A 24,232-nucleotide genomic window follows, 5' to 3' on the forward strand; every position below is an offset into this window, starting at 1 on the left:
TGCTGTAACACATCTGCTGACCAAGTGTCTCTGTCCGGAGCGTCCGTCTCAGCTGCGCCTTGTTCACAGCAAAAGGACAACAATCTGGCTAAAAATAGTGCGCTGTCTCGGACCTCCGCTGTCATCCCGATGCCCAGCGCCTGCGCTAGTCCACTGCGGCTGACGTCACATCCAGCATGGCGGTCAAGGTGACTCCGTCAATATTTCTTATCAGATAATAATTTTTAAAGGCAATAAAACGGCCGCGAGCTTTGCGCTGTCGGATGCCGAGGACGACTCGTCTGCGCGGACGCTTGGGTTCAAATCCTCAGTCTGAAACGCAGCGGTGTCCTCCCCCCCTTTTATTTAAGCTCTGCATCTTTACACAGGCGCATCTCTCCCGGCCTCGCAGAGACAGCTGTAATTTCTTTTTCTCTGCTGCTTTTTTCTGATTCTGGGAGATTTGATGGGATTTTGCTGTCTGAAAGGATCGCAGCACGGCTACTTCCATATGCAGTGCCAGGCTGTTGCTGTTAGTAGCCTGCGATCGATGCGTAAAAAGGGGGGAAAAAATCAAAGCTAAACTGTGATAGACTGAACTTCAGCTTTATTGATGGTAGAGTTGCCTGCTGGAGCTCCAAAAACTACAGGCTTTAACGTGGTATGGTCAGTTTTTCAACTGCTTTTCATAACAAATTCCAACTTGTGTGTTACAGGTGCAAGCAACCAAAAGGGCAGACCCCCAAGACTTGAAGACTGTTTTTCTGAAGGTAAGGCTTGCTCCAGGATTAAAACTGTTTCTAATACTAACTCATATGAAATCAAACAAATACATTAAAAAGCCTACTGGTGCAGTGAGTGAGTAGTTAGTGTGGCGTCCACAGGGACACGTAGCTCTGTAAAGGTCACATAAATACTCTGACTAATTATGGATCAGCTACTACAGAGATTCGTCCTTGGCTTTAACTTTCTGCATTTGCAGAGTGTGTGTGCTTTTTATTTTATTTTTTTATCTTTAAAACTTAAAGAATTCCTCTTCGTTCTTCCGAGACAACCAATTCCCAGCATTAGGGTGTTAGTTTGTTTACCCCTAACAGGTCTTGTTTGGAGTGTCAACTTCTTAAGTCACCTTATGGTCCCTGAACATCTCTTCACTCTGCTAGAACAGGGCTGTGTAATTTGTGTTGCATATTCAGGTGGAAGAGTTAATTAGTGGAAGCTCATTCTGACTGCCTGTATAATTTGATTAAGAACTACTTGAGGCCTACTGCGCGGGTGAATAGATACACAATCATGTGATGGAGAAATGTGGCAATAAATTGCTCGGAATTAATATTTTCACTTAAAAAGATTAATTCAGCAGACTGCGTTGAATTGTCCTGAAAACACTTGGCGTGGAGGTCTCCTCCCACACTCTCAGCTGGGTTCATGTCGTACTCTCTCTGTCTGAGCTTGGCTCGGGCCCATGAGTGTGGCCTTTCTGTTGCCAGTTCATGTGGTGCTTGTGTTCCCAGAGCTATCTCTGCTCCAACTTGAAAACCAACCCGGGCTCTAAAAATGACCTTATGTCTTAGAGCGTGACCCAGATCTCACGTTCAGCACGGCACTGTATTGCATGCTTTGCGTCAGCAGAGTGGAGTAAAACACATTTGCAACACAAGGCTCTGTTATATGCATTTTATTAATTGCAAGTAGATGTGGAGGTTAGAATTGTATATCATGAAACAGCAAGGATTTACACCACTTAATTTTTTTTATTTTTAAAATGTTGGACAATTTTTCAATCTTTGCCGCTATAGGTTCTTGGCAGTCATCATTCCTAGAGTTTCAATCTGCATGTCAGGTGGAAGCTCTGGAATTTCTATGGAGCGTCCGAGTTGTCGTTTCTCTGGAGAAAGTTGGTGAGAGGCACTGTTGCATGGAGAGGATACTGATGGAAAGATGAGGTTCACTTTGGTTTTGGAGTAATACAGGCTATGCATCACCTTGTACTAAATCAAACTATCATGTGGTGTTGGAACACCTATGAATAAGGGATATTGCTTCTTCCCAAAACTCTGTTAACAAGCTGCTGCCCAAACTTGGACATTAAGTGTGTCTAATTTGCAGGTAATGAAAAAAAAAAAAGTAAATTTGGAAGGATGCAAACTGTCAGAGTTGCAGTATCTTTTGCTCTCCAGGCTGAACATGCCCTATTCAGCTGACTAGGTTTAAAAGGATGGTTATGCCATACTGGGGCATGTAAGGAGATACTAGAAGCCTTGCAGGCTACTTTTGTCTGAGTTGGTATTTGTGGGGACTTTAAACATAAAGTTTTGTTGAGCTAATTTGTCTCTGACTGCAAAACTGAAGAACAACAGATAGGAAAGGGGTATCTTTTTAACAGCTGAGGTCTCACGGAGTACCCACAGTGGGACAGTTCTTTATTACTTCCAACAAGCAAGGCCTCTCACATCGGCTGCCCAGTAGTATCACCTCGAGACCGGAATACCAAAGCAACCGTCCTCATTAGACTTGTGTTTAGCCCTGTAACACCATATACCCCCAAAACACATAGCATCCATAGATGTTCACGCTCAAATAAATCTCTACATAGTATACTGTGGCACAGCACGTTTCACACCACTGTACAGGATAAAACAACATAGAACATCATAGAAAAATGTATCCTGCTAACTTAAGACTTTGGATAAGCGGGCCTGTTCAAGTCCCTCACTGGTGAGATGAGTGAAACAAATATTTTCCCATCCCTGAGGAGCCCCTGAAAAAGGCCTTGAACCTCTCACACGGAGGCCACTGGAGCTGCTCAGCGGCCAGCAGATTGTACTGCAGCTTCCAGGTTTGAATGTGTGCAAGTGTGCGAGTGGGAACAGGGTGTTCCTGAAAAAGAGAGGGGCTGTCAGCAGCGTTGCTCTGAATGAGTAAGGGGTAAATCATTGTAATACAGTGTTCCTCTCACACAATAACACTTCTTTTTTTCTTTTTCTTTTTTTTTCTTTGCAATTTCAGTGGCACGGCATGCATCATTGTCTGTTATGTGTGTAGCAACATGTCTTTTGTACGAGAATGAGATTCATGGTTAGAATGAAGTCAAGAGATGACAAAGCTCAGAGATGCTTTTTCAATGCTGCCTGTCATTATGGCAAAGCTTTATATATATGCTTAAAATGCTCTATAGGGCCGATAAACTTAGATTCCTTTATGCTGTTAAAGGAAGCGGGATGCATCGTATTGTTACAGAGACAAGGGATATGTCCACACCTTCCTCTTTTTATGCACACAGTAAAATTTCAGCCTTACTGGTTCTCCGATTAAATGCACATATGGATCCACACTGAGTCTTGTTTATAGCTTGTCTGTTTCTTCTTTGCAGTATGCCAACGTGGTGCAGGATGGAGAGCATTACATGACCCCCAAGGACTTTGTGCAGCATTACCTGGGTCTGCATACACAGCCTCAACACAATCCCAAAACTGTGGAGCTGATAGCCGGAGTGGCTGACACCACCAAGGATGGGTGAGTAAGAACAAGTCGTGCGATGAAGGTTGCCATGAAGAGTTTGTTATGCTTAGATCTTTTATCTTTTATCTTTTTTTTTTGTTGTTTTTTGCTATAAGCAGATATTTATTTTAGTACATCAACAACCTGTCAAACTGTTTCTTTTCTTCACTGATAAATAAAGGATGGATGGATAGATGGATGGATAGATATGCGTGTATATATATATCAATGTATAACCAGTGTTAGTAACATTATTTCATTGGCTAGTTTGTGTTGTTGCTAAGAATGAAAACTGAAGCTCTGCTATAAAACGTATACCTTTAATGCTTTTTGTGCCTTGTCCTCAACGTCAGTCCGTGTCCTGGACACAGACTGATATTGAAGATCCATATATGTTTCATCATTCATTTTTTTTCTTTCTTCTCCAAACAGACTGATCTCTTTCCAGGAGTTTCTGGCCTTTGAGGCAGTTCTATGTGCCCCCGATGCCCTGTTCATAGTTGCCTTTCAGCTGTTTGACAAGACTGGTACAGGGAACATCTCATTTGGTATGTACATGGTAGTTAATGTCAGTGTTTCAGCACAGAGGATAATTTAAACTGGATAATATTATTATACCTACGTCTGACTTAAGATGTAGACCTGATGTAGATAATTAAAAGGAATTTAAAGTGCTTCTTGTTGAAAGAAAACATTGATGACATAATGATGAAAAACACTAAGAAACTACTGGGGTGGGGATGATTAAACACTGTAGAAGTTCTTTTTTTGTGTGTAAGCATGTATAGTCAATAAATATGGGAGTATCGGAGCTTTTGGGGGCTTCTTCTTTAGAGTATTAAATATGCTAGCAGTGAGACCTTTTTAAGGTCTCGTCTCTGGGCAGTGCTGCAATGAGCTGTGTGAAACATCACATTATACCCAGCTCCATTCGACATGAATCCAGTCTGTCATAAACCGAGAGAGTCTTACAAAGAAGCTGCTGTCGTGCTTTTTCTGTGCAATAGGCCTCCATAAAGGCAGCTGGAATTGAGAGTAGAGCTTATACAGAAAATTTCCTGGAAGGACTCACGACCCTCAAAATGTAGCAGCCTCTTCAGATTCGCCATCCAAACTGACTCTTTCATCTCCTTTAACTGGGTTCTCTGCAAAGGGAATGAGCACGCGAGATGGACATTACAGCTTCATCTTGCAGGTTTTTCCTTCTGTCTTTTGTTACTGCTCACTCGGGCCTCTCTCTTCCAGAGAATGTACGTGATATCTTCAGCCAGACTACAGTCCATCACCACATTCCCTTTAACTGGGACTGTGAGTTCATCAGGCTACACTTTGGCCATGAAAGGAACAAGAACCTCAGCTACACAGAGTTCACCCAATTTCTGCAGGTATGTATTTTTATCTTGGAGCTTCATGTCAAAACTGATGTGCAGCGTGTTAAAGGAATGAGCTAAATTTCACAGATGAGCATCGGTCCATTTTTAAAATTAAAGGAATGATTTTATATTTTGGAAATAAGTTCATTTGTTTAATCTGTGCTGTGTATGTTACGTCTACAGAAGCCAGATAACAGAAGCTGCATCTAGCCTTGTGAAATTTGTATCTCCTGCTACTGCCATCTTACTCGGAGGGGTGGGGCGGTGGGGTGGTTCATTTCATATCTCAGTTGGTAGACTGGTCCTTCTTTTTAGGCTGACTTAATATTAAATAACATTACCTTCTGTCATTTAAATTGGCTCTAACTCTGTTGGTGTTCTTCTGCAGCTTTCATTACATGTCTGACGTTCACAGTTCTGTCTTTGTAATGACGAGATTTGTTAGATCAATTTTTAATTTTTACAAACTTTTTTTTGGCAGAATATTACCGACAAGCAGATTGGTTAAATTCCTGCCAAATGTTAAGCAGTATGGCGGAGCAGTGGGTGGTAGTTTCTCATCTCACACCAAGAAGGTTTGGGGTTTGAACCTGCTGCCTGGCTTTGCACGTTCTCCCTGTGACTGTGTGGGTTCTCTCTGGGTAATCTGGCTTTGACCTCCAGTCCAAAAACATGCACGTTAGGCGTTTATTGGCTGTAGATGTGAAAGTGAAAGTGCAAGTGCGCGATTTCTCCCAGGATCACATGAGATATCGTCTAGGATAGGCTTCAGCCCCCATGTGACTCAAAGTTGACTAAGCAGTTGATGCTTAGTCAACTTTGGATGAATGGATGGAAACCAGTATTGCCAGTATTTTGTTATGGAAACAAATAATATTATTAATATTATAACAATAATATTATAAATATGGAATGGTGGACTGAAACAAAGTTGAAAACTAATGATGACCTGTGGCCTCTGTAGACATATATGCAATATATATTACGGAAAACTGCATTCCCTGTCAAACATGGCGGCCGCGTTGATGCATCTTCCAGTGAAACAGAAGTGACCCCTGCACTATCTACATGTGTACATCTGTGTTCAGAGGAGCCACTTTTCTTTTGCTTAGTCTAAAAAGTAGCATCTATCAAAAGGTTTTTAAAAAACACACAACAACGTCAGTATTATACATCTCATGCTCTTTTCATATGACATTTTTTTTAAATTTAAGAACATGTCCCCTCTAAATAAGTGCAAAAGTCTTTAAAGATAATACTTAATGAATATAATCCAACTTTCTCATCTAAATCTGATTAACCTCCTAGGACCTGTCGTCCACATATGTGGACATCACATTTTGGGTTATTTAGACCAAAATACTCAATTTTGCTCTACATGGGCCTGATACCCACTTACGAGGACATTATACTGCTGCTGTTCTATCAAAACTTTAAACAAATATCCTCATATGTGGCTCTTATTTTTCTTAAAAACAAAAATAAGGTAAAAAAAAAAAATAAATCTGGTAATTCTTTGTTTTTACATTCATCGGGCCCCAATATGCCCAAATATCAAAGAGAAATTAAAAAAGCATGTTGTGGAAGAGTTCGGGTCTTAGGAGGTTAATTTAGTATCTTCTGTATTTAAAGTAAACAGTTTGTACAGAAAAGCAGCCAAAAGTGCTTCAATAGCATCAGAAAACATGAAGTCGTTTCTCCTGTGGGGATTTCATCCCACTTGGGGTCAAATTGGACTATATGCCATGCATATAGTTGGCATGACTGAAAGGGAGGGGAGTGTAATCAGCAGTTCTGGGGGTTTGAGGGAGCCTGTTGTGCCATTAAGACAGTTAAAGTTTGGCACCAGTTTAGCCTATTTGTTGAGCAGGCGCCCATACAGTTACAGCTGACATGCAGTGGCCCAGGTTTCAATCCAGTCTGCAGCCCTTTGCTATGTGTCCTCCCTTGCTTTCTCTCTCCTTCCTAACTTCGCTTCACTGTTAAACTGTCAAAAAATGCCCAAAAATTGCTATTTTGCTTGATTGATTATTGCCCGGTGTGTGTGTGTGTGTGTGTGTGTGTGTGTGTGTGTGTGTGTGTGTGTGTGCGTGTTGTCAAAAAGAAAAAGCGGGAGCGGGGCTAGTGCAGCGACCTGGTTCAGAGTCGAGGGCTGTGGTCTGAGGCAGAAGCTGGGTGGTCCAAGAGTTATGCAGGCTGCACTCTGTCTCCACTTCAGTGTGGGATCTCTCAGAGCGCTTTGTGGTTTATCATACTTGACTGGAGCTTCCCACCGCTACACCAAACACTCCTCTGCGTGCGGAATTTCATCTATATGTATCATTTTTATTGTCTTGTTTTCTGTCATGTCCGAGCACATCACATTTCTTCTAAGCGTTACTTGAAATTGATGCAAGTAGATCCGATTGTTATTGAAAGTTAGGGCTCTTTCACAGGAATGTGAAACTTCAGTGAGTTCACAGAGTGTATGTAAGTCTAAAAAAAGTACATGTCTGTGTAATGAGTATCATGACCAGTTTTGAGCATTCTAATCAGCAAACATTGTGAGAATAAATCCACTGATTAGGTTATCAGAACAAGAATATGAGGATGAAGAAGCACCTCGGTGTTGGAGTTCCTCCACAGTCCTCTGGTTATACGCGATGAGCTTTGACAGCAGACACTGACCCGGGGTCAGCCTCCCCTGCATCCCCTTCTGATTGCACGGTTGTCATATTGAATCATCTTGTTGCAGACACACCTGCCAGCCGCCTCGGCAGCCGCTCAGCTCGAGTGCGGGATCAGACTACCCGGGACGTGGTTTTCATTAGTCTCTGGAGAAGCGACTGCTATTAACAAAAAAAAAATCTGTCTAACACGGTCACATCTCATGACTTTCACATCTGTTTAACACTGATATTATTGTACTTTCTTCTTCCAAGGTTCTGGGAACGCACTCTGCTTTTTTTTTTTTTTTTTTTTTTTTACTTTTTTAGCATCTTAACCTTGTGTGTCTGTGTGTGCAACAGGAGCTGCAGCTTGAGCACGCCCGCCAGGCATTTGCACAAAAAGACAAGAGCAAAAGCGGCACCATCACTGCCTTGGACTTCAGTGACATCATGGCCACCATCAGGCACCACATGCTGACTCCGTTTGTCGAGGAGAATCTGGTTTCAGTTGAGTTATTACATTTTCCTTTTTTAAACAGTGACACAAGAATTCACAGTTAGCATCTGTGTTAGTGATTTATGTCTTACTGAGCTGCTGTCATTTAGCTGGTTAAGGAAGATTTGAAGGAACATAATAAGATCCATCCGTAGTCCCTCCTATCCAGTAGGTCTGACAGGCTTTTGGTCTTGCTGTAGGCTGCGGGAGGGAGCACCTCCCACATGGTGAGCTTCTCCTACTTCAATGCCTTCAATGCTCTCCTCAACAACATGGAGCTGATCCGCAAGATTTACAGCACGGTGGCGGGCACGCACAAAGACACTCTCGTCACCAAAGGTACTGCCGAGCGTCTCCCGAAATAATCACGTCTGCATCGTAAATGTGATGTGAGATGTTCGATCATATTTTAACTTTCTTGACAGAGTGGTGTGAGTGAACACTCAGGAAACATTTACTGTAGCACTAAATTACTAAGGTAAATGAACATTTTCAATCTGGTAATCAGATCATCCCCTCCCCTCCCCACACATGTATACCTGAGTAACTGATAGTCGTTCTGTCAGTCACATCTGTTCCCAGTTGTGTTTCCCATTCAGATGCAAACTTTAGACTTCTGCTTCCTCTTCATTGGTATTTCGCCTTGTAGAAAAGACTTTGAGCAAACAGTATTTGCAAATAATTATTGTTATTTGTTGCCGAGCATGTCAAATATCATTAAGTTTAAAGCGAGCACTCGCATGTCTGTTGTCCTTCACCGAAAAGTATATCATTGTACACCTCGAGCATACTTGTAACTAAAGGTGTGGAGGAAGTGAATAACAAACTCTTTCCCCTCTCTCAACAACTACCATTAGGTTTCCTTTTAGAACGACCACCTGATGGCAATGGAGTTTCTCAGCAGGCAGCAGTAAAGAAGTGAATATAAATCCCATATAGCAGAGCCGTGCAGGGTGCTGCTGAGAGTGGTTCAGTTAGTGGTAGTCGAGGAAGAAGTAAAGCACACACAGGACTGGTTTTAATGGTTTTAAAGATTTTTCTGCAACAAAGAGCCACATAAAGAAAAAAATACAAGGAACATTATTTGCAAATACTATATAACACAAACCTCCAGTAGAAAATAACTAATGTTTTTATCCTCTCGGCCTCATGTCTGATGTTTGACACAGCGAAGCTTTGAAATCCAGTTTGTGTGACTGCATCGTCTCCTGTCTTTGTTAAATTGTAGAGGAGTTTGTTCATGCTGCAAATAAGTTTGGTCAAATCACTCCGATGGAAATTGACATCCTGTATCAGCTCGTTGGTCTCCACTCTCACTCTGGGTAAGATCTCCAGTTATTCTGTTGTCACCTGTGGAGTTGGTTTATTGGTCAGTGAACATATTTCAGGCTACAACACGTTTACACTAAAGAGTAACAAGACTTTACTGGACAACAGTTTATAATAAGGTGCTTGTATTTACCATTAGCTTATTTCCATGCTTATGTGAAATCTGTATTTCAAACATTTTCCAATTAGCAGGCATTTAAGAGATTACCTCTCAATAACTCAACTGCTTTATAAGTTCACTTAATATAGATTGATTAAAAACAATATGAACCCTAGTTTAGTTGTATTACGTTACACCAGTGATGCTCAAATAATAGCGCTAGTAGTACTTTCACAGTAACTAAAGGCTCAACTCATTTAAAACAAAACAACTACAAAAAAAGCAAGAAAATACAGTTAATTAAAGAACTGACTGACCTGGACAGGTTTGTATGGAAGCTTCCATAGGTTTGTGCAGAAAAGTTATTTTTAAATAAAAACAGGATTGCGTAAATGATAAAAATCGGTAAATAAACAAGTACGTAGGGAAAAAAGTTGTACACCCCACTAAAAGTGTTGTCCGCTCACTCAGACCTATCGAAAATTTAGATTTAAAAACTAGGAAATTCTTGACTAAAGGTGTAATTAGGTTGAATTTATTGAGCAAACATGAGCATATTAAGAAAAAACTAGTTAGCTAAACATAATGGAAGGAGTGGTTGAAATTAAAAGCTTGAATTTATAGATAAGCAGTTGAGACAGTTTACTAACCATAACTGATAAATGGTGAAGTGAATCTAATGGGAAAGAGTAAATGGTAACCTGGTCCAGTTCCATACTGAACACATTACAGTGCAATGACCCGGTTCTCGGGTCTGTGGGGGGACATTATTATAACAGCAACCACTGCATTTGACTGTATTTAATAAGTGTTATTAAAGAAGAATGACCGTCCCGACTCCTGAGTAAAACATACATTATAAAGAAAAACACTAGGAGGATATTGATGGAAAACCTTTAGTTAATGACCTACAAATTGAAGAATGTTTTCATGCATATGAAGCATTAATAAGTGTTTTATAATTATTCATATAGATTTACTGAAAAAGTAGTACACATGCTAATAAACAGATGTCTAATAGTGAATATTTGTACTGTAATATACAATATTTCTTTTATTTGTACCTGTTCATGTTGGACAAGCTGAAAAAGTGCTCTTGTGCATAGTGCGGCATTTAAATTTGTAACTAAATTATGAATATGTTCTCATTAAAAGGGCACAAAAAGAAACTTGGACAAACTTCCTTAATATTTTATTTTTTTTCTGTTGTGTTTATGTGTATAAATGGGGAAATAATTATTCCAGCTCCTGGATTAACTTGGGTGGTTTTTGACTGTGTAATTTTTTTAAATGTAGTTTGGATTTCTAGCAGACTAATGCTTTCCTAAATTGCCAAAGTCCGACCTGCATATATGTGAGGAATACATGAAATGGAACGAACCAAACTCGAGGTGGAGTCCAAAGAAGTGCAGAAATGTTCTTTTCCACTGTCATTAATGCAGTCGCCCAGGTAGCTTCTCCTGCTATTCCCTCAAATTTACATTTACGCAAGCTCGTGTTTTTATTCTAAGCCGACACGAATGGAATGAATATGTTATAAACATCTGTTTATTGGTTGTAAAGATAAAGTTATTGCTCATTCTGTTTAACAATGGTTGCTCCAGTGGCTGATTAACAAGACACACATAAAACATGAATGCAGTCTTTATGATGCGTCAGACCAGCGGGGGATACTTGGATCTCCAGCATTTAGTAACAAAACACTTTCATTTACTCATTGGGCCCCTTCCACCTTCGTTTGTCTGTTGTGTGTATAAGCTCGAGTAGCAGGAACTTTAAGTTATATGGCAGTAAAAGGTCTGTGGAAAATCTTACATCACTGGCTGCCGCTCAGAGTAGATGCACGGCTTTCTGCTTTTTCCTGGACTAAATCCCTTCCTCTCTCCCCCTCAAGGCGGCTGAACCACGCAGATATCGAGAGAGTTGCCCCGCTGGAGGAAGGAGACATGCCATACCACCTAGCAGAGAGCCACAGACAGGTAGCCTGAGTGACTCCTCTAATACACCTCACATCCTCCTGCCTTTCATCAAAGCCTTTCCCACTTCTTCGCCCTGCTTCCTTCTCAGAAAGAAGCGAGAAAAAGGAAGACTGTTCAGTCGCTGAATTAGCAGAGTGCCCATGTTTTTCTTCCCTTGTGAAGTGCATTTCTTTAACTCCCAGATAAAAGTACTCCAATTATAGTCATAGAGGAGGAATGGATTGTTGCGTTGCGCCTCTCCATGAAAGGCACTGCCTATTTTATTCAGTATGGCTGTACATACACATCAGCTGCAATCACACATCTGAGACGCTAATAAGAGGCTTTTATCAGTGTGGGGCTTGAGAAGTTTTAGGAGCCTTTAGCAAAGTCTGCTAATGGCAGGAGGGGAGTGGGAGTCAAGGTAGATGTGGGAGAACAAAATAGTTCCTGCCTCCACCGGATAACACGGCTCTATATCAGGCTGTGGTCAGAGCTTTCAGGCCACTCCTGGGACTCGTGCTCAGAGGTCTGGAATTTGATTCCTTTGGGGGGGATGCTGCAATTCTCAGCCTTGCCCTTCTGTGGAAGTAGGCTAATTGTTTAAACCCTTTGATCAAGACCTCGATCTTGTTAGCATGCAACTCTGGGTGGAAGCATCTGGGAAGAGGAAAAAAAATGATCTTCTCCACTCCCCGCTCATCTGGTGGCAGGAGAAGTTGCTAAATACATCGACTTGCACACACATTTGACGATGTCTCGCTTGGACCGTGTAATATTCATGTAGATTCTTATCTGGACATGGAAAAGGGTTGTGAGGCTAATCAGTTCCCAGTGAAAACAAAGGCATTTGCTTTCAACATCAAACACCAATCCTGAGATCAAGTGGATAAGGGAGAAATTATGCTTTGTTATAAAAATAAAAGAAGACCTTTTTAGCTTTTAGCGTCCCACATGTCGCATGCGTGGAAAACTCAGCCGCAGGTTCACACAGTCATTTACTGTATCCAGAGCTAGTCTGTCTGTGACATTTAATACAGGCTGATGATGAATCAGACATTATGTGACATGTCTGCATTCCATCGCCTTCCTCCGCCGTTGAGTACTCTATAGCATTTTTCTTTCCACAATGTATCTGGTTCGCTATAGTTTAATAGCCAGCCGATTCATGTTTAGTGTCTGATCCCCCCTCCTGTCTTTCTCCAGATTCATTTGACCGCTGGTGTCTTTTTCTCCTATACAGCACGCTCACGAAACGTCTCGGCCCATCTGGCTCCAGGCTGCGGAGTCTGCCTACAGGTTTTCTCTGGGCTCAATCGCTGGAGGTGAGTGACATGTCTGCGGCGGAGCCCCCGGCCCGCCCGAGCGGTAACCTTAGCCGGCTGGCTGCCGCGCCGAGGCCCCGGGGCCGACCATTGTCCTGCAGGGAGAAGGGCTGTGATGTGAGGCTCCGGCATTGTGCTGCCGTGCCACCGTGGCTCCAGGCTGTCGTTGGAGTCGAAGCTTTGGAATGACACAAATCTTCCGGAACCGCACTCCCTGGAATCTCCCTCTCTAATTACGCTGGGGGGAACTGATACAAGGAACTTCTGACATAACTGCCCCTCAGATAGGAACACGGTCTTTGTATGTGTGTGTGTGTGCACTTGTTCTCCCTAAATACGCAAAGAGTTTTCAGTCATCATTCAGCAGAAGCCAATTCAGGCCAGGTCAGAGAGAGATATACTGTAAGTCATGAGGCATACAGAGAAACCACCAGGAATGAGCTGTTTCTCACTCACTGTGCTGCTTTCTCTGTTTGCATGTTTGGGAATCATCATTACAGCAGGCCTTGATGCCAAACAAGACATGGCGAGTGTAACTGATAACAACAGTTTAGTGCAGTGTTGCTCAAACTTTTTCTGGCAAGCTTCCCTTCAGGAGTTGAGAAAGTTCACACCCGCCAAACCGCGATTTTTAACAGTTATTTACAATAACAATAAAGGCTCGAAGGTGCATTCTTTTGAAATAACAGAGAACATAAAAGCTTCAACACTCTTCTCTCCTTACTTTTCCACAAATCCTTCTCATTAAACTTGATTTCATCTTGTATTTTTCACCCAGTCGTCCACTTTGCAGGACTTCCTACTCTAAGCTTTATGATGATTTCTTTGAAGTGGTAAACCATCCCCAAATGTAGCTGCAGAATTATTGCTGTACATCTCAGTTGTGTAGGACTCTAGATAAATAAAGTGATGGCTTGTATGCACTAGAGGGCTTCCCAAGGGCTGTCCAATATCAACAGGTTATTAATTGAGTTAAAAATTAATTAAAAAGTAATAGTAATTCATTGTTAGGAGCACAAAGATCAAACATTTACTAGCTTGTCTAGATTGAAAAAAGGGGGGGTTTCTTTGTCATTTTGGGTTTTCTTGTCTGCCAGTTGCACAAATCAGAAAACAAACTGCAGCTCTTTTTGTCACATTTGTCACAAGTAAAATTTGAATTTGCTTTCTGAATTGTTTAGATGCTCAAAAAAAAATCTTTCCAAAATAGCAGAAACCCCCCCAAAACTAGTTCATTTTGTGTGTGTGTTTTTTGTTTTTTTGTTTTTTTGTTTTTTTTAAATGTTTGTAGCTGCCGGCGCTACGGCTGTGTACCCTATTGACCTGGTGAAGACGCGCATGCAGAACCAGCGCTCCACCGGCTCCTTTGTAGGAGAGCTGATGTACAAGAACAGCTTCGACTGCGCAAAGAAAGTGCTCCGTTACGAGGGCTTCTTCGGCTTTTACAGAGGTAATCAATTACAGATTTATTTTTTTCAGTAAATGAAAAGACCTGAAATCTCTGTGCAAGCCAACATGTGGGTGTCGTGCAAAACAAACCATCTGATGGGAAAGCATCAGCATTCGCCAGCGCGCTAATATCGGGAGCATGGTTCGCTAATTGATACCAGAAACCTTTGCCCTCCCTGTTCAGCAGTGAATAAAGCAACACCCAGGGGTCACGTTTTCATTATCTCAGTACCTGGGAGAGTTGCCCGAGGAGAATGACCAGCAGTATTCATGTAGCAACAGCAGCAGCGGTGTCTGATCTGCCTCTGCCTGAGTGGTGATAATGGTGCTGAAGGCTTGTGATATACAACACTTCTTTCATATGAGGGAAGTCAAGACTGCCATCTACTGCTGCCTCTACCGCTGCAGCGCTTTGTTGCTCTGATCTGCGTCCCCCTGCCCTCCTTCCTCATCTCTTGCACATGATAAGAGGGTGATTGACTCAGAGACAGACACGCTCGGCTGTTTTCTGGCTGCACACCAGCAGCAGTCACTCAGCAGCTCCTTCAGAAGTTTATCTGGCCTGATGAAGGACAGACGGTGAAACAGTATGGCAGTTATCGCCACTGTAGCACCCAGCCTCCCCCCTCGATCTTGTACGTGACCACACAGCTCTCTCTGTTCCCCACTAACAGCAGGATCAAGTCTCCGCGATGCTGATCCCATATGGAGCAGCCGTGTCATATTTTTGGGGACTTTTGTTCAATTTCAGTGGGACCTTTGTATGCTGGTGCATCAGCTGTATCAGGCACCATCTGTAAATATTTATGGGTTTGTTTTACACGCACAAGAACCCCGCAGCTTATATTGTTCTAGCTGTCAGTGAATGTATTCATTCAGCAAAGATACAAAAAAAAATGTGCATTCATTTCCAGCCAGACTGTCTCTCTTTCTCTCTCTCTGTGTGTGTCAGGTATTCTAATGGTATCTATGAATAATATTTTGCAGGTCTCCTCCCGCAGCTCATTGGCGTTGCCCCGGAGAAAGCTATCAAACTCACGGCAAGTCATTCCACTGCGTAGCTTAGAGTGCTCAAAAAGTTGTTCTGAACGATTCATTGTGAATGGGGAAAAAAAACATGCAAAGAAGAAGAGACACACTTTGCAATCAAGATGCGACTGCAACCACAAGTTAACATTAATGCCCTGCCATCAAGACTGCGATTGTGTCTCATCTGACTTTTTCTTCTTCTTCTTCTTCTTCTTTGTGTCTCCTTTCCTTTATTTTTTCTTCTTTTCTTCAGGTGAACGATTTTGTCAGAGACAAGTTCACCAACCAGGATGATACCATCCCTCTTCCTGCAGAGATTCTGGCTGGTGGATGTGTAAGCATTACTGAGGCGATCATCATTCAAATTCACTCTGTAGATGAACTCAAAACCGAGTGAAGGGACACCTTAAAGATAAGCGATGTATGCATGAGTAAAAAAAAAAAAAAATAGTGCAGTGATTGTGCGTTTTGTAGTCTTGGGTTCATAAGTAAGTACAGAAATGAAATGTGTAAGTATTTCAGATGCAAAGCTAAACTGATACTGCTCTTTTAGTGTTTTAATTTTTGTTTTAACATATGTGAAGGGTGAGAAATGTATTTAACATGCATGAAACGATCATTATATGCCGTGCGGATGAGGTATTCAACTTTACTTAAAGGTGTTATATGTAAGTACGTTGTTTTTTTTTTGTTTTTTTTTAAACATCCCTCCATCATGTCTGCCCTCAGTGTCATTTAGCTGCATCTCCAGTGAGTCTCTAAAATATCTCCAGTGGATGGATCCAGCTCCACCAGCTGCAGCTGGGAAGCCCAAGATGGGGGAGCTGGTTCTGCTCTGCATAGTAACACGGGAACCAGATCTCTTATTTGTTGCAAGTTGAGGTCGGCGTGTCAGATGAGAGACTGAATGTGGAGGCAGCTGAATGAAATCTAGGACTACCACAATATTAATCTTACCTGTCGGTAGTAAGGATGAGCATTTCAGGCGCATATTGCTTTCAGTATTCTTCATGTACTGCCTTGCTGTGCCAGGCTTTTGCCATTCTAGTTCAGTTTTTAGCTTAATGACCATTTAAATATTTGTAAATCATGACCATCCATAGCTATCAGGTAGGAAAACCCAAATATCTTTCAAAATAAAATACTAGTGTAAAGCCAATTAAAATAAGAGTATCAAAACATTCTACAAGTCCACATCCTGCATCACCATCCAGAGAGGTCAGTTAAAAGTACAAATATATAAAAAGTATATATCTTTATTGTTACTAACGAGGCCTGCAGCACTTGTTCACTTCAATCATGTATTTAAACAGACACGTATGTTAAGTTTCACTTAATGCTATTCTTTTAACTTCACTATATGAGTGTATATAGTCCATCCATTCATCAGAAACACAAAAGAAATGATAATATACACATACGTTTAAGACGAGGTAATCAATCAGACACTGTTACTATCACTGTTTGATGAACACTTATTAACAAATATGGATGACAGCACTTTCCAGTGGCCCCAAAGTGCCACTGCACTACAAATTGAGCAAAATGTATTTACAAACAATGCACACTTATCATAGATCAGCTACTGTGCATAATCTATACAAATTATTAGGATATAATTATTCCCAAAAGCTATAAACATGTTGATAATCCTGGTACCCTAGGCAGGTTGTACAGTGAGTTTCATCCAGACTGATCAATGTGTCTAAGAGGAACAGACATACATATGCCACAATCATAAAAGTAAGATATTATTGCATGATGAGTAAGTAGTTTTTGCAGGTGAGAACATTATAAATACATAGTACAGAAAGAAGTGTTTCCCTCTTTAATGTGGTGATGTGGAGTAATGAAAAGAGTAGACTACAGTCACCCTGTCTTTGCACCTAAGCAGAGTGCTTGATGCACTTTTACAGTCCCACAGAAGAAAAAAGACACTCCTGTTTTGTTGTAATGTTTTGTGCGTATGTTTCTGGTTGTAACCACACCATTTAGAGGAGAAGGTGCCCCGGCTTGTTTAAAGTTTTTGAAAGACAAGTCTTTCACCTGCGTTTGGATCTTTGTGAGGTGCCCGTTTTGGATTTGTAAACACAGGGAGACATCGTGGTTTTATTTCATTTCATTTCATTTACAGATTTTTGCTTTAAATTGAATCTGACTTCATTTGCCAGTGTGTTTACTGTTGCCATGGTGACTCTTATTAAGTGAGAGAGGTTGCTATAATTCAGCGTCTAATGTCAGCACATCGGAAGTTTCCCAAAACAGAAACTATGATTGTGAATCGTCTGAAATGGCGACTGCGGTCAGGTGTGATTCCTTTTTCTGTGTAGCAATTTGTCATTGCATCATCGGATTAAAGATGCCTCTGTGCCGGCTGTGCTGAAATAAAGCAGGAGCGCTGTGGAGCAGAGGCCGCAGGTTGGACTCAGAGGAGCTGAGGTCTGCGGGGTCGTGACCCCTGTCAGGGTGCAATTGAAGGAAGAGGCCCTGGAGGGCCCTGGATGAAGCGGGGTCTAGCTCATTGTGATTGAGTTTGACAACGCGGTACGAACCTGAGGCGTAGTCACCGTGCAGGTCTTTGCACAGGATGACGATGGTGTCCACTACAATGCTTGCTGCGAAGAAGTTATTCCATCTGTGGACCCTGATAGAAATGTATTTTATGACTTTCCCCATATTCTCGTGTTGCTTCATGAGAGTTTGAAGTCTGCTTAATCTGATAATTTGTTAAATAATTGCTTCCACCAGACAGAACTGAAGGAGATAAAAGGGAGCAGACGAGTGAATCAATCTTCAGAGAAGCGGATATTCCCCGTCCACTCTGAAGATGACTAAATATGCCTGAGCTTTTTTTAGACCTTTGCTCGGATGTTTACAGATAAGACCCCTGCCCTGAATGTCACCAGCAGGCATCCTGAGGCCTGATTAGATGTGGGGCGGGTGATAAATGTGCCTGAGTCAGAGGGTGCCGTGCCTTTAGGGCATCGCTTTCCTGGACTCTGAGCTGTCTGGGTGATTCAGCGCTCTCCCCTGGGAATAGGGGTGAATTGGGGAAGTGTGCGGGCCGAGGCCAGGCTGGGCCACTCACCCTGCCACAGGAGGTGCCTCGGGGGAGGCGAGGGGGCAGAGGGCTGGTGCCAGGGTCAGAGCCTCCCAACCATGAGCCGAGACTTCTCCTGCTCTATTGTGACCCCGGTTGTTCTTCTATCAATGCTTGCTTTTTCCTCCTCCTGTCAAGGCCACGCTCTGACAATATCACATCAGATTTAGGAGGAGGAAAAAAAAGTATTCTTTGTGCAAGAGGTTTACCGAGATGATTTTAGAATCCCTGTGGGGAAGAAATGCTTACACATCATTACCATTTCACCCAGAATTCACCCCTCACTTGTGCAGCCTCACACACCACTGAAAATCCACTTGGAGACCCTGATCCTTGCATTCTTAAGCCACAAGTCAGCTGTTTGTTTATTTTTATTTTTTTCCCGTTGCAGGCTGGAGGCTCCCAGGTGATTTTCACCAATCCTCTGGAGATTGTTAAGATCCGTCTGCAGGTGGCTGGAGAGATCACTACTGGCCCAAGGGTCAGTGCCCTGACTGTTGTGAGGGACCTGGGCTTCTTTGGCCTCTACAAGGTAGGTCAGCGCCATGACGTCTGCAGCATCAACCTCCTTTAACTGTCATACAAGGGCAGTGAAAGGTACTCCGATGATCCCGAGACACAAGCAGCCAACAACATGAGTTTATTTTTGTTTGCCATGGTGTTGTCACTTGTAAGTTTCTCATCTAACATTTTTTCCACTGATTTTTCTTGATTTGATGAATTGTTTGATACATTAAATTCACAACCAACATCCCTCTAAATAAGAAGGTGGAGACTGACATCTTTAATATTTTCTGCTTGTAATTTTAAACATTTGTTTGATTTTTTTTAACTATAATTTACATTGGGTCTGTCAGTTAATATAACTTGAGCAATGAAAGTGGCAATACAGTAATTTAACACCTAAAGGTTCTCGATGCAAAATCATATCTGTCCTAATATTCGTCTTAATTTCTAACCCTCTGTATCAAGAGTAAAAGGCACAATATTTCCCTCTTAAATTTAGGGATTTTGGTGTGAATTATAACATATGCTCTTATTTAATTTCCTGTAACAATACATAGATGAAACACTACTGTTTTTGAACAAACATCTTGTATGTGTACATAGACATAATGGAGATGGAGAAACAGAAATTTGAAGATCAAACATTGCTCTGCTGACTGTTTGCAATTTTCCAAAACAGTGTTAAACATGCAAACGGAACCGCAGCCAACAACCGACAGCAAATTACTGAGGGATTACGCTTTGCTACTGCTCCTTTCCAAATCCTTGCGGCTTTACTTACAGCTGGAGTCATGTGTTCATACTCCATATTTTAATGAGCGGCAGACAGTGTGCGGCTTGTTTGAAAAAAGAAAAGGGAAGGAGGGGGGAGAAAAAGCGGACTTCCTCTTGGTAAAAGAAGCCAGCACACTGAGGTCTGTGGTGTGATGGATTTTTCTCTGGAGGTCCAGTGCCTGGGGCTCTTTGGCTCCATCATCAACACTAAAGCCCCCCGTAGGTTAAAATAAATCAGATCCCAGACCATTTAATCCCAAAGACAAACCTGCTCCACTGCTGTCTTTGCTCATTCATCAGCCCTGTTACGTTCCTTTGATTTTTAAGATCTTCCTTTTTTTCTGTTAGGGAGCCAAAGCTTGCTTCCTGCGTGACATTCCCTTCTCCGCCATCTACTTCCCCGTTTATGCCCACACCAAGGGGAAGCTGGCAGATGACGATGGAAGGCTGGGGGCTCTGCAGCTGCTCACTGCTGGAGCTATCGCAGGTAACGAACATCTGGAAAGCTCAGAGAATCTGGACATTGAAACAGCGGCACGTTGAGTCGTTTTGTAAAGGGATCTGTCATGTTGTCTGCACAAAAAAATGCATTTAGGTTTCCTCCCGGTTTGTGCATAGCATAGCGAGAGTGCTTTATGATGTGGTTGTTTTTTTTGTTGTTTTATTTAAACAAGGTGTACCAGCAGCTTCTTTGGTGACCCCTGCTGATGTCATCAAGACCAGGCTCCAGGTGGCAGCCCGAGCAGGCCAGACGACGTATAACGGAGTCATCGACTGCTTTAGGAAGATCCTCAAGGAGGAAGGTTTTAGAGCGTTTTGGAAGGGCGCAGGAGGTAAAACACACACACACAATAAATAAATATATATATATATATATATATATCATATTTCACCTGAACTGAACAAATAGACTGTATATGAAGATAGAGATAGCCCAGTGTAAGTTTTGATGCCTTAGCTTTTTGTCTACCATCTTATTCGTATTTATATATGTGTTGGACAGTGACATAACTGATGATAGCAAACTTGGTTAGCAAAGTTTATCCATCCACAGCTGAGGTACATCAAACAGTCATGGATATCTTCTAATTAGTGAGACATAGAAATAAGCTACTGGAATTTCATTTGCCTAAACTGAGCAGAAACCTCTTGGATGGGCTGTACGAGCATACAGCAACACCACAAATGCGATCGAGGGATCCAGTGACTCAAATTAGCTGAGGTGAAGCGCAGCAGATCTGTCAGTCGTAATGACAAATGCAAGCTTTAAGCATTAATGAAAGGGTTTGTGGGGCTCAACTGTAGTGGCCTCCAGAGGAACTGAAGAAACTGCAGTTTCACGTTTCCATTAATTACCGACCCTCAGGGTTGCCGTTGAGCCCTAACAACCATAGAAGGCCTTTGATTTCTATAAATGAAACTCACACTCACATGATGCTCACCAGAGTAATGCTATTTCTCTGTAACTGTCATTTTTTAAATTTCTCCCTCTAGCTCGCGTCTTTAGATCGTCACCGCAGTTTGGCGTAACACTGGTGACCTATGAACTGTTACAGAGATGGTTCTATGTTGACTTTGGAGGACAGTAAGTACATTAATCGCGTCTCAAACAAGTCATGCCACTCATTAGTGCATCACGAGGCTCAGCATCTCCTAATCTTTCTTCTCAGTCGTCCTGCTGGATCTGAGCCCACTCACAAACCTACAATCAAGGACCTTCCCTCTGTGACTCCAGACCACCTGGGTGGTTACCGTCTGGCTGCCTCAACATTTGCTGGCGTGGAGAGAAAATTTGGCCTGCACCTGCCCAAGTTTAAGCCTTCCGGAGAGGTGACAATCACATCAGCGACGTCCAAAGCGGAGCCTCAAGCCTCATAAACAGTCACTTCTCATGAGGGCTGCATGCACTTTCAGCCCTCATTTCCTCCTTTACTTAACCACATTTCGATTCAATGCATAGAAGTGGTTGTCTTACTATAAATGCTGCATGGGTATGGCTTTAATTGCATTTTCTTTGCATAGCTTGCACAATTTTTTTGTACATCTTGTACTTCTCCACAGAGGGACATTATGGCATTACAAAGGATTGTCACTGCGCTTTTCTGGTGTGCATGTGTGACTTACATTGAAGAGACATGAGGATGTACAGATATTTTCCAAAGTATTTATTTTGAAATCACGACCAGGGGACTTGGGAAATAATTTAAATGTATTTATTGTATTTTACTGAAATAAATCATTCAAACTGTTGATTTCTATTGTGAAATGTACATTCTCTGTTTTGACACCAATCTCTATTCAGAGCCCATCACCGTACATGACAAACGTGGAAATCACCGAGCAGTTACAGCATACATAATCACCCTATTCAACATGCTGGGGTGATATTCCAACCATCCCGGATCCAACTTGAGCTGCGCTGATTAAGAGGCAAGAAGTGCAGTATAAAACAACATCTTGGTAGAAAGACTTTGACATTTCACTATTTTACAAACACGTGTTTATGTTATCCAGTCTAAAAGAACAGAGATGGCGACGTGGGCTACAGCTATGAGATGTTTACATTCCTGGGTGTTTAGAGATGTGATTGCTTTACTACAACTTTGGTGGAAATGGAGAACAGCTCTTACTGATTTTCCTGAATATGTTGAAAGTGGAGCACCGACTTAACTCATAATTAAGGCTGCCATGCTGTAAATAATGGTGGGTAAAGACGTGACAATCAAGATTTAAATTAAACTTTAAGGCATCTGGTTGAAGAAAAGATGACTGTTTTGTGAATATGGCTTTGGGTTAGTGTCTGAGGTTCGTAGCCCTGTCGCTTGGCTTATTCAGAGGAAGACAGACCACGGTGCAGCGAACTAAGAAGGCAATTGTCTAAATAAGAGGAGCGTTGGAAACCAAGCGATATCCGTACTTCTTTCTGATACAAACTTCATCTTTTCCATCTATCAAAACAGGTCTGACATTAACGAGCACATGACTGGTCCCTTAAATGCCTCGTCCAGGGAGATAAGCTCATGCGGCCAGACGCTGAGCTGCAAGCTCCTCTGCGTCATCCCTGTTCTCGTTGATTTCTGCCAGTGTGCGAACAAAACGGGTCCATTCGTCATTTCGCGGTACCGCAATTTGCTGTGGGGGAGGAACACGACAGAGGCGTGAATTTCAAACGCAGACGGGTTATGCTCTGTGCATTTTTTTACTCACAAAGAGCAGACCTAAAATGCACAAATTAGTCCTTAAGATGCTCTTCTAAAATCTCTATAAGGTAAATGCTTTACAATTAATCCCTCATTACTAAATTACACATTGTAGCAGGTGAGAGGCTGACTCATTTTTGCAAAATCCAAATTGGTTTTTTTTTTTTTAAAGGTACAGTCAGAAACTGAAAGGCTGACTCATGCTTGCTCACCTCTCCAACATCATAGACAAGGACTTGTCCATCAGAGTCTCCCACAGCGATTTCTTTGCCAGAATGAGCCCATCTGACCCTGTTCAGGGCTGGGTTACCCTGCACTGTGACGCTGGCGGTGGGGACCTGAAACAATAACAGCAATCAGGAGTGTACTTGCACGCTAAACCATGTGAAGGCACAGGATCTGATATGGTTAAAAAGGTCAAAATCAAGATGAGTATCTCGTCTACAGTAAAGTTGGTAACAGCACACAGCTGCTCTTCTGAGAAATGTCTATTAATATTACCTCTGTGTCATTGTTGAGGTTCCACAGGTCGAGATGACCGACTCCGTCCACGCAAGCAAACAGAGCAGGGTGAGTCGGGGACCACATGACATCATACACGTAATCCGAGTTATCCTCGAACGAGTACAGCGGCTTATTGTTCTGCAGGGGGGGAAAAAAACAGCTTCATTCAAAAAGGTTTCCAGTTTTAAATGTATAAATATCCATCTACACACTAATGCAACTCAGTGATGTTTTAAACTGTTAAAACGCACTGGCTTATGTTACTTAGCAAAGCCACTCAACATTATCACAAACTGCAGTGTGAAAGATCAAACATTACAAAGGTTTGTGTTTCAAAAAAAAAAGTGTATGGTTATGTTCATACAGGACACACAATAAGACACTGAACCCCAAGTTGCTCTGCAATGAGTCCATTAGAGTGTGAATTTTAAAAAGTGCTTGTGTGAATGGGTGAGTTTGAGTGCTCAAGTAGAAAAGTGCTCTATAAGAACCAGTCCATTTACAATACTGCTAAAAACATGCTTAAAGGTCACTTAGAAATGTTGTAAATGACAATTAATGATTAATGAAATCAATCAGAAGTAATTTATGATTTGTAATGGAATATGTATGCAGGCCCAATTCCAGCGACCATCATTCATGTTTTTCCCTAATGGGACACTGTGTTACCTAATGCAGCTTTATCATGTTAAAAGGCTAATTGATCATTAGAAAAAAAAGCCCTTTCCAATTATGTTAGCACAGCTGAAAACTGTTGTGCTGATTAAAGAAGTAATAAATTTGGCTACTTGAGTATCTGGAACATCAGCCTCTGTGGGTTCATTGTAGTCTTTAAATTGGGGGGGGAGAGAAAAAATAAATAAAATCAGAGTAAAATTTTTCCAAGAAAAACAAAACAAAAAAGTTATTTCATGATTAGATTTGCAGTGAACAGATTTCAATCATCTGTTCTATTCGACT

The 24,232-nt window shown here is 41.9% G+C and overlaps 2 protein-coding genes across 5 annotated transcripts in view; one reads left to right on the forward strand and one right to left on the reverse strand.

Moving 5' to 3' along the window:
• LOC120731209 (calcium-binding mitochondrial carrier protein Aralar1-like) lies at positions 1–21,818 on the forward strand. 2 transcript variants are annotated; one of them, XM_040028113.1, is made up of 18 exons: positions 1–188; positions 696–749; positions 3,353–3,495; positions 3,913–4,028; positions 4,726–4,865; positions 7,862–8,008; positions 8,198–8,336; positions 9,226–9,319; positions 11,321–11,405; positions 12,628–12,709; positions 14,001–14,159; positions 15,146–15,198; positions 15,441–15,521; positions 18,679–18,819; positions 19,917–20,055; positions 20,243–20,401; positions 21,063–21,153; positions 21,239–21,818. In XM_040028113.1, the coding sequence occupies exons 1-18, from the start codon at positions 177–179 to the stop codon at positions 21,444–21,446; spliced, it is 2,043 nt and encodes a 680-aa protein (XP_039884047.1). In that variant the 5' UTR covers positions 1–176; the 3' UTR covers positions 21,447–21,818. The 2 variants fall into 2 exon arrangements, with proteins under 2 accessions (XP_039884047.1, XP_039884048.1); XM_040028114.1 differs by lacking the exon at positions 1–188 and adding an exon at positions 406–595.
• Positions 21,768–24,232, reverse strand: part of dync1i2a (dynein, cytoplasmic 1, intermediate chain 2a) — a 21,833-nt gene continuing 19,368 nt past the window's right edge. For all 3 annotated transcript variants that reach the window (XM_040028115.1, XM_040028116.1, XM_040028117.1), the window contains 3 exons: positions 23,270–23,410; positions 22,981–23,106; positions 21,768–22,700 (listed from right to left, as the gene is read on the reverse strand). In XM_040028115.1, coding sequence (XP_039884049.1) covers positions 22,587–22,700; positions 22,981–23,106; positions 23,270–23,410 — 381 coding nt within the window. In that variant the 3' untranslated portion in view covers positions 21,768–22,586. The remainder of the gene's footprint in view (positions 22,701–22,980; positions 23,107–23,269; positions 23,411–24,232) is intronic.

The sequence above is a fragment of the Simochromis diagramma genome, unplaced genomic scaffold, assembly GCF_900408965.1.
Source record: "Simochromis diagramma unplaced genomic scaffold, fSimDia1.1 OVJJ01000343.1, whole genome shotgun sequence".
NCBI lineage: Eukaryota > Metazoa > Chordata > Actinopteri > Cichliformes > Cichlidae > Simochromis > Simochromis diagramma.

Coding starts and splice junctions, on each gene's coding strand:
- LOC120731209 (XM_040028113.1), top strand. Junction 750..3,352: donor TGAAGACTGTTTTTCTGAAG/GTAAGGCTTGCT, acceptor TCTTCTTTGCAG/TATGCCAACGTGGTGCAGGA. Junction 15,522..18,678: donor AGATTCTGGCTGGTGGATGT/GTAAGCATTACT, acceptor TTCCCGTTGCAG/GCTGGAGGCTCCCAGGTGAT.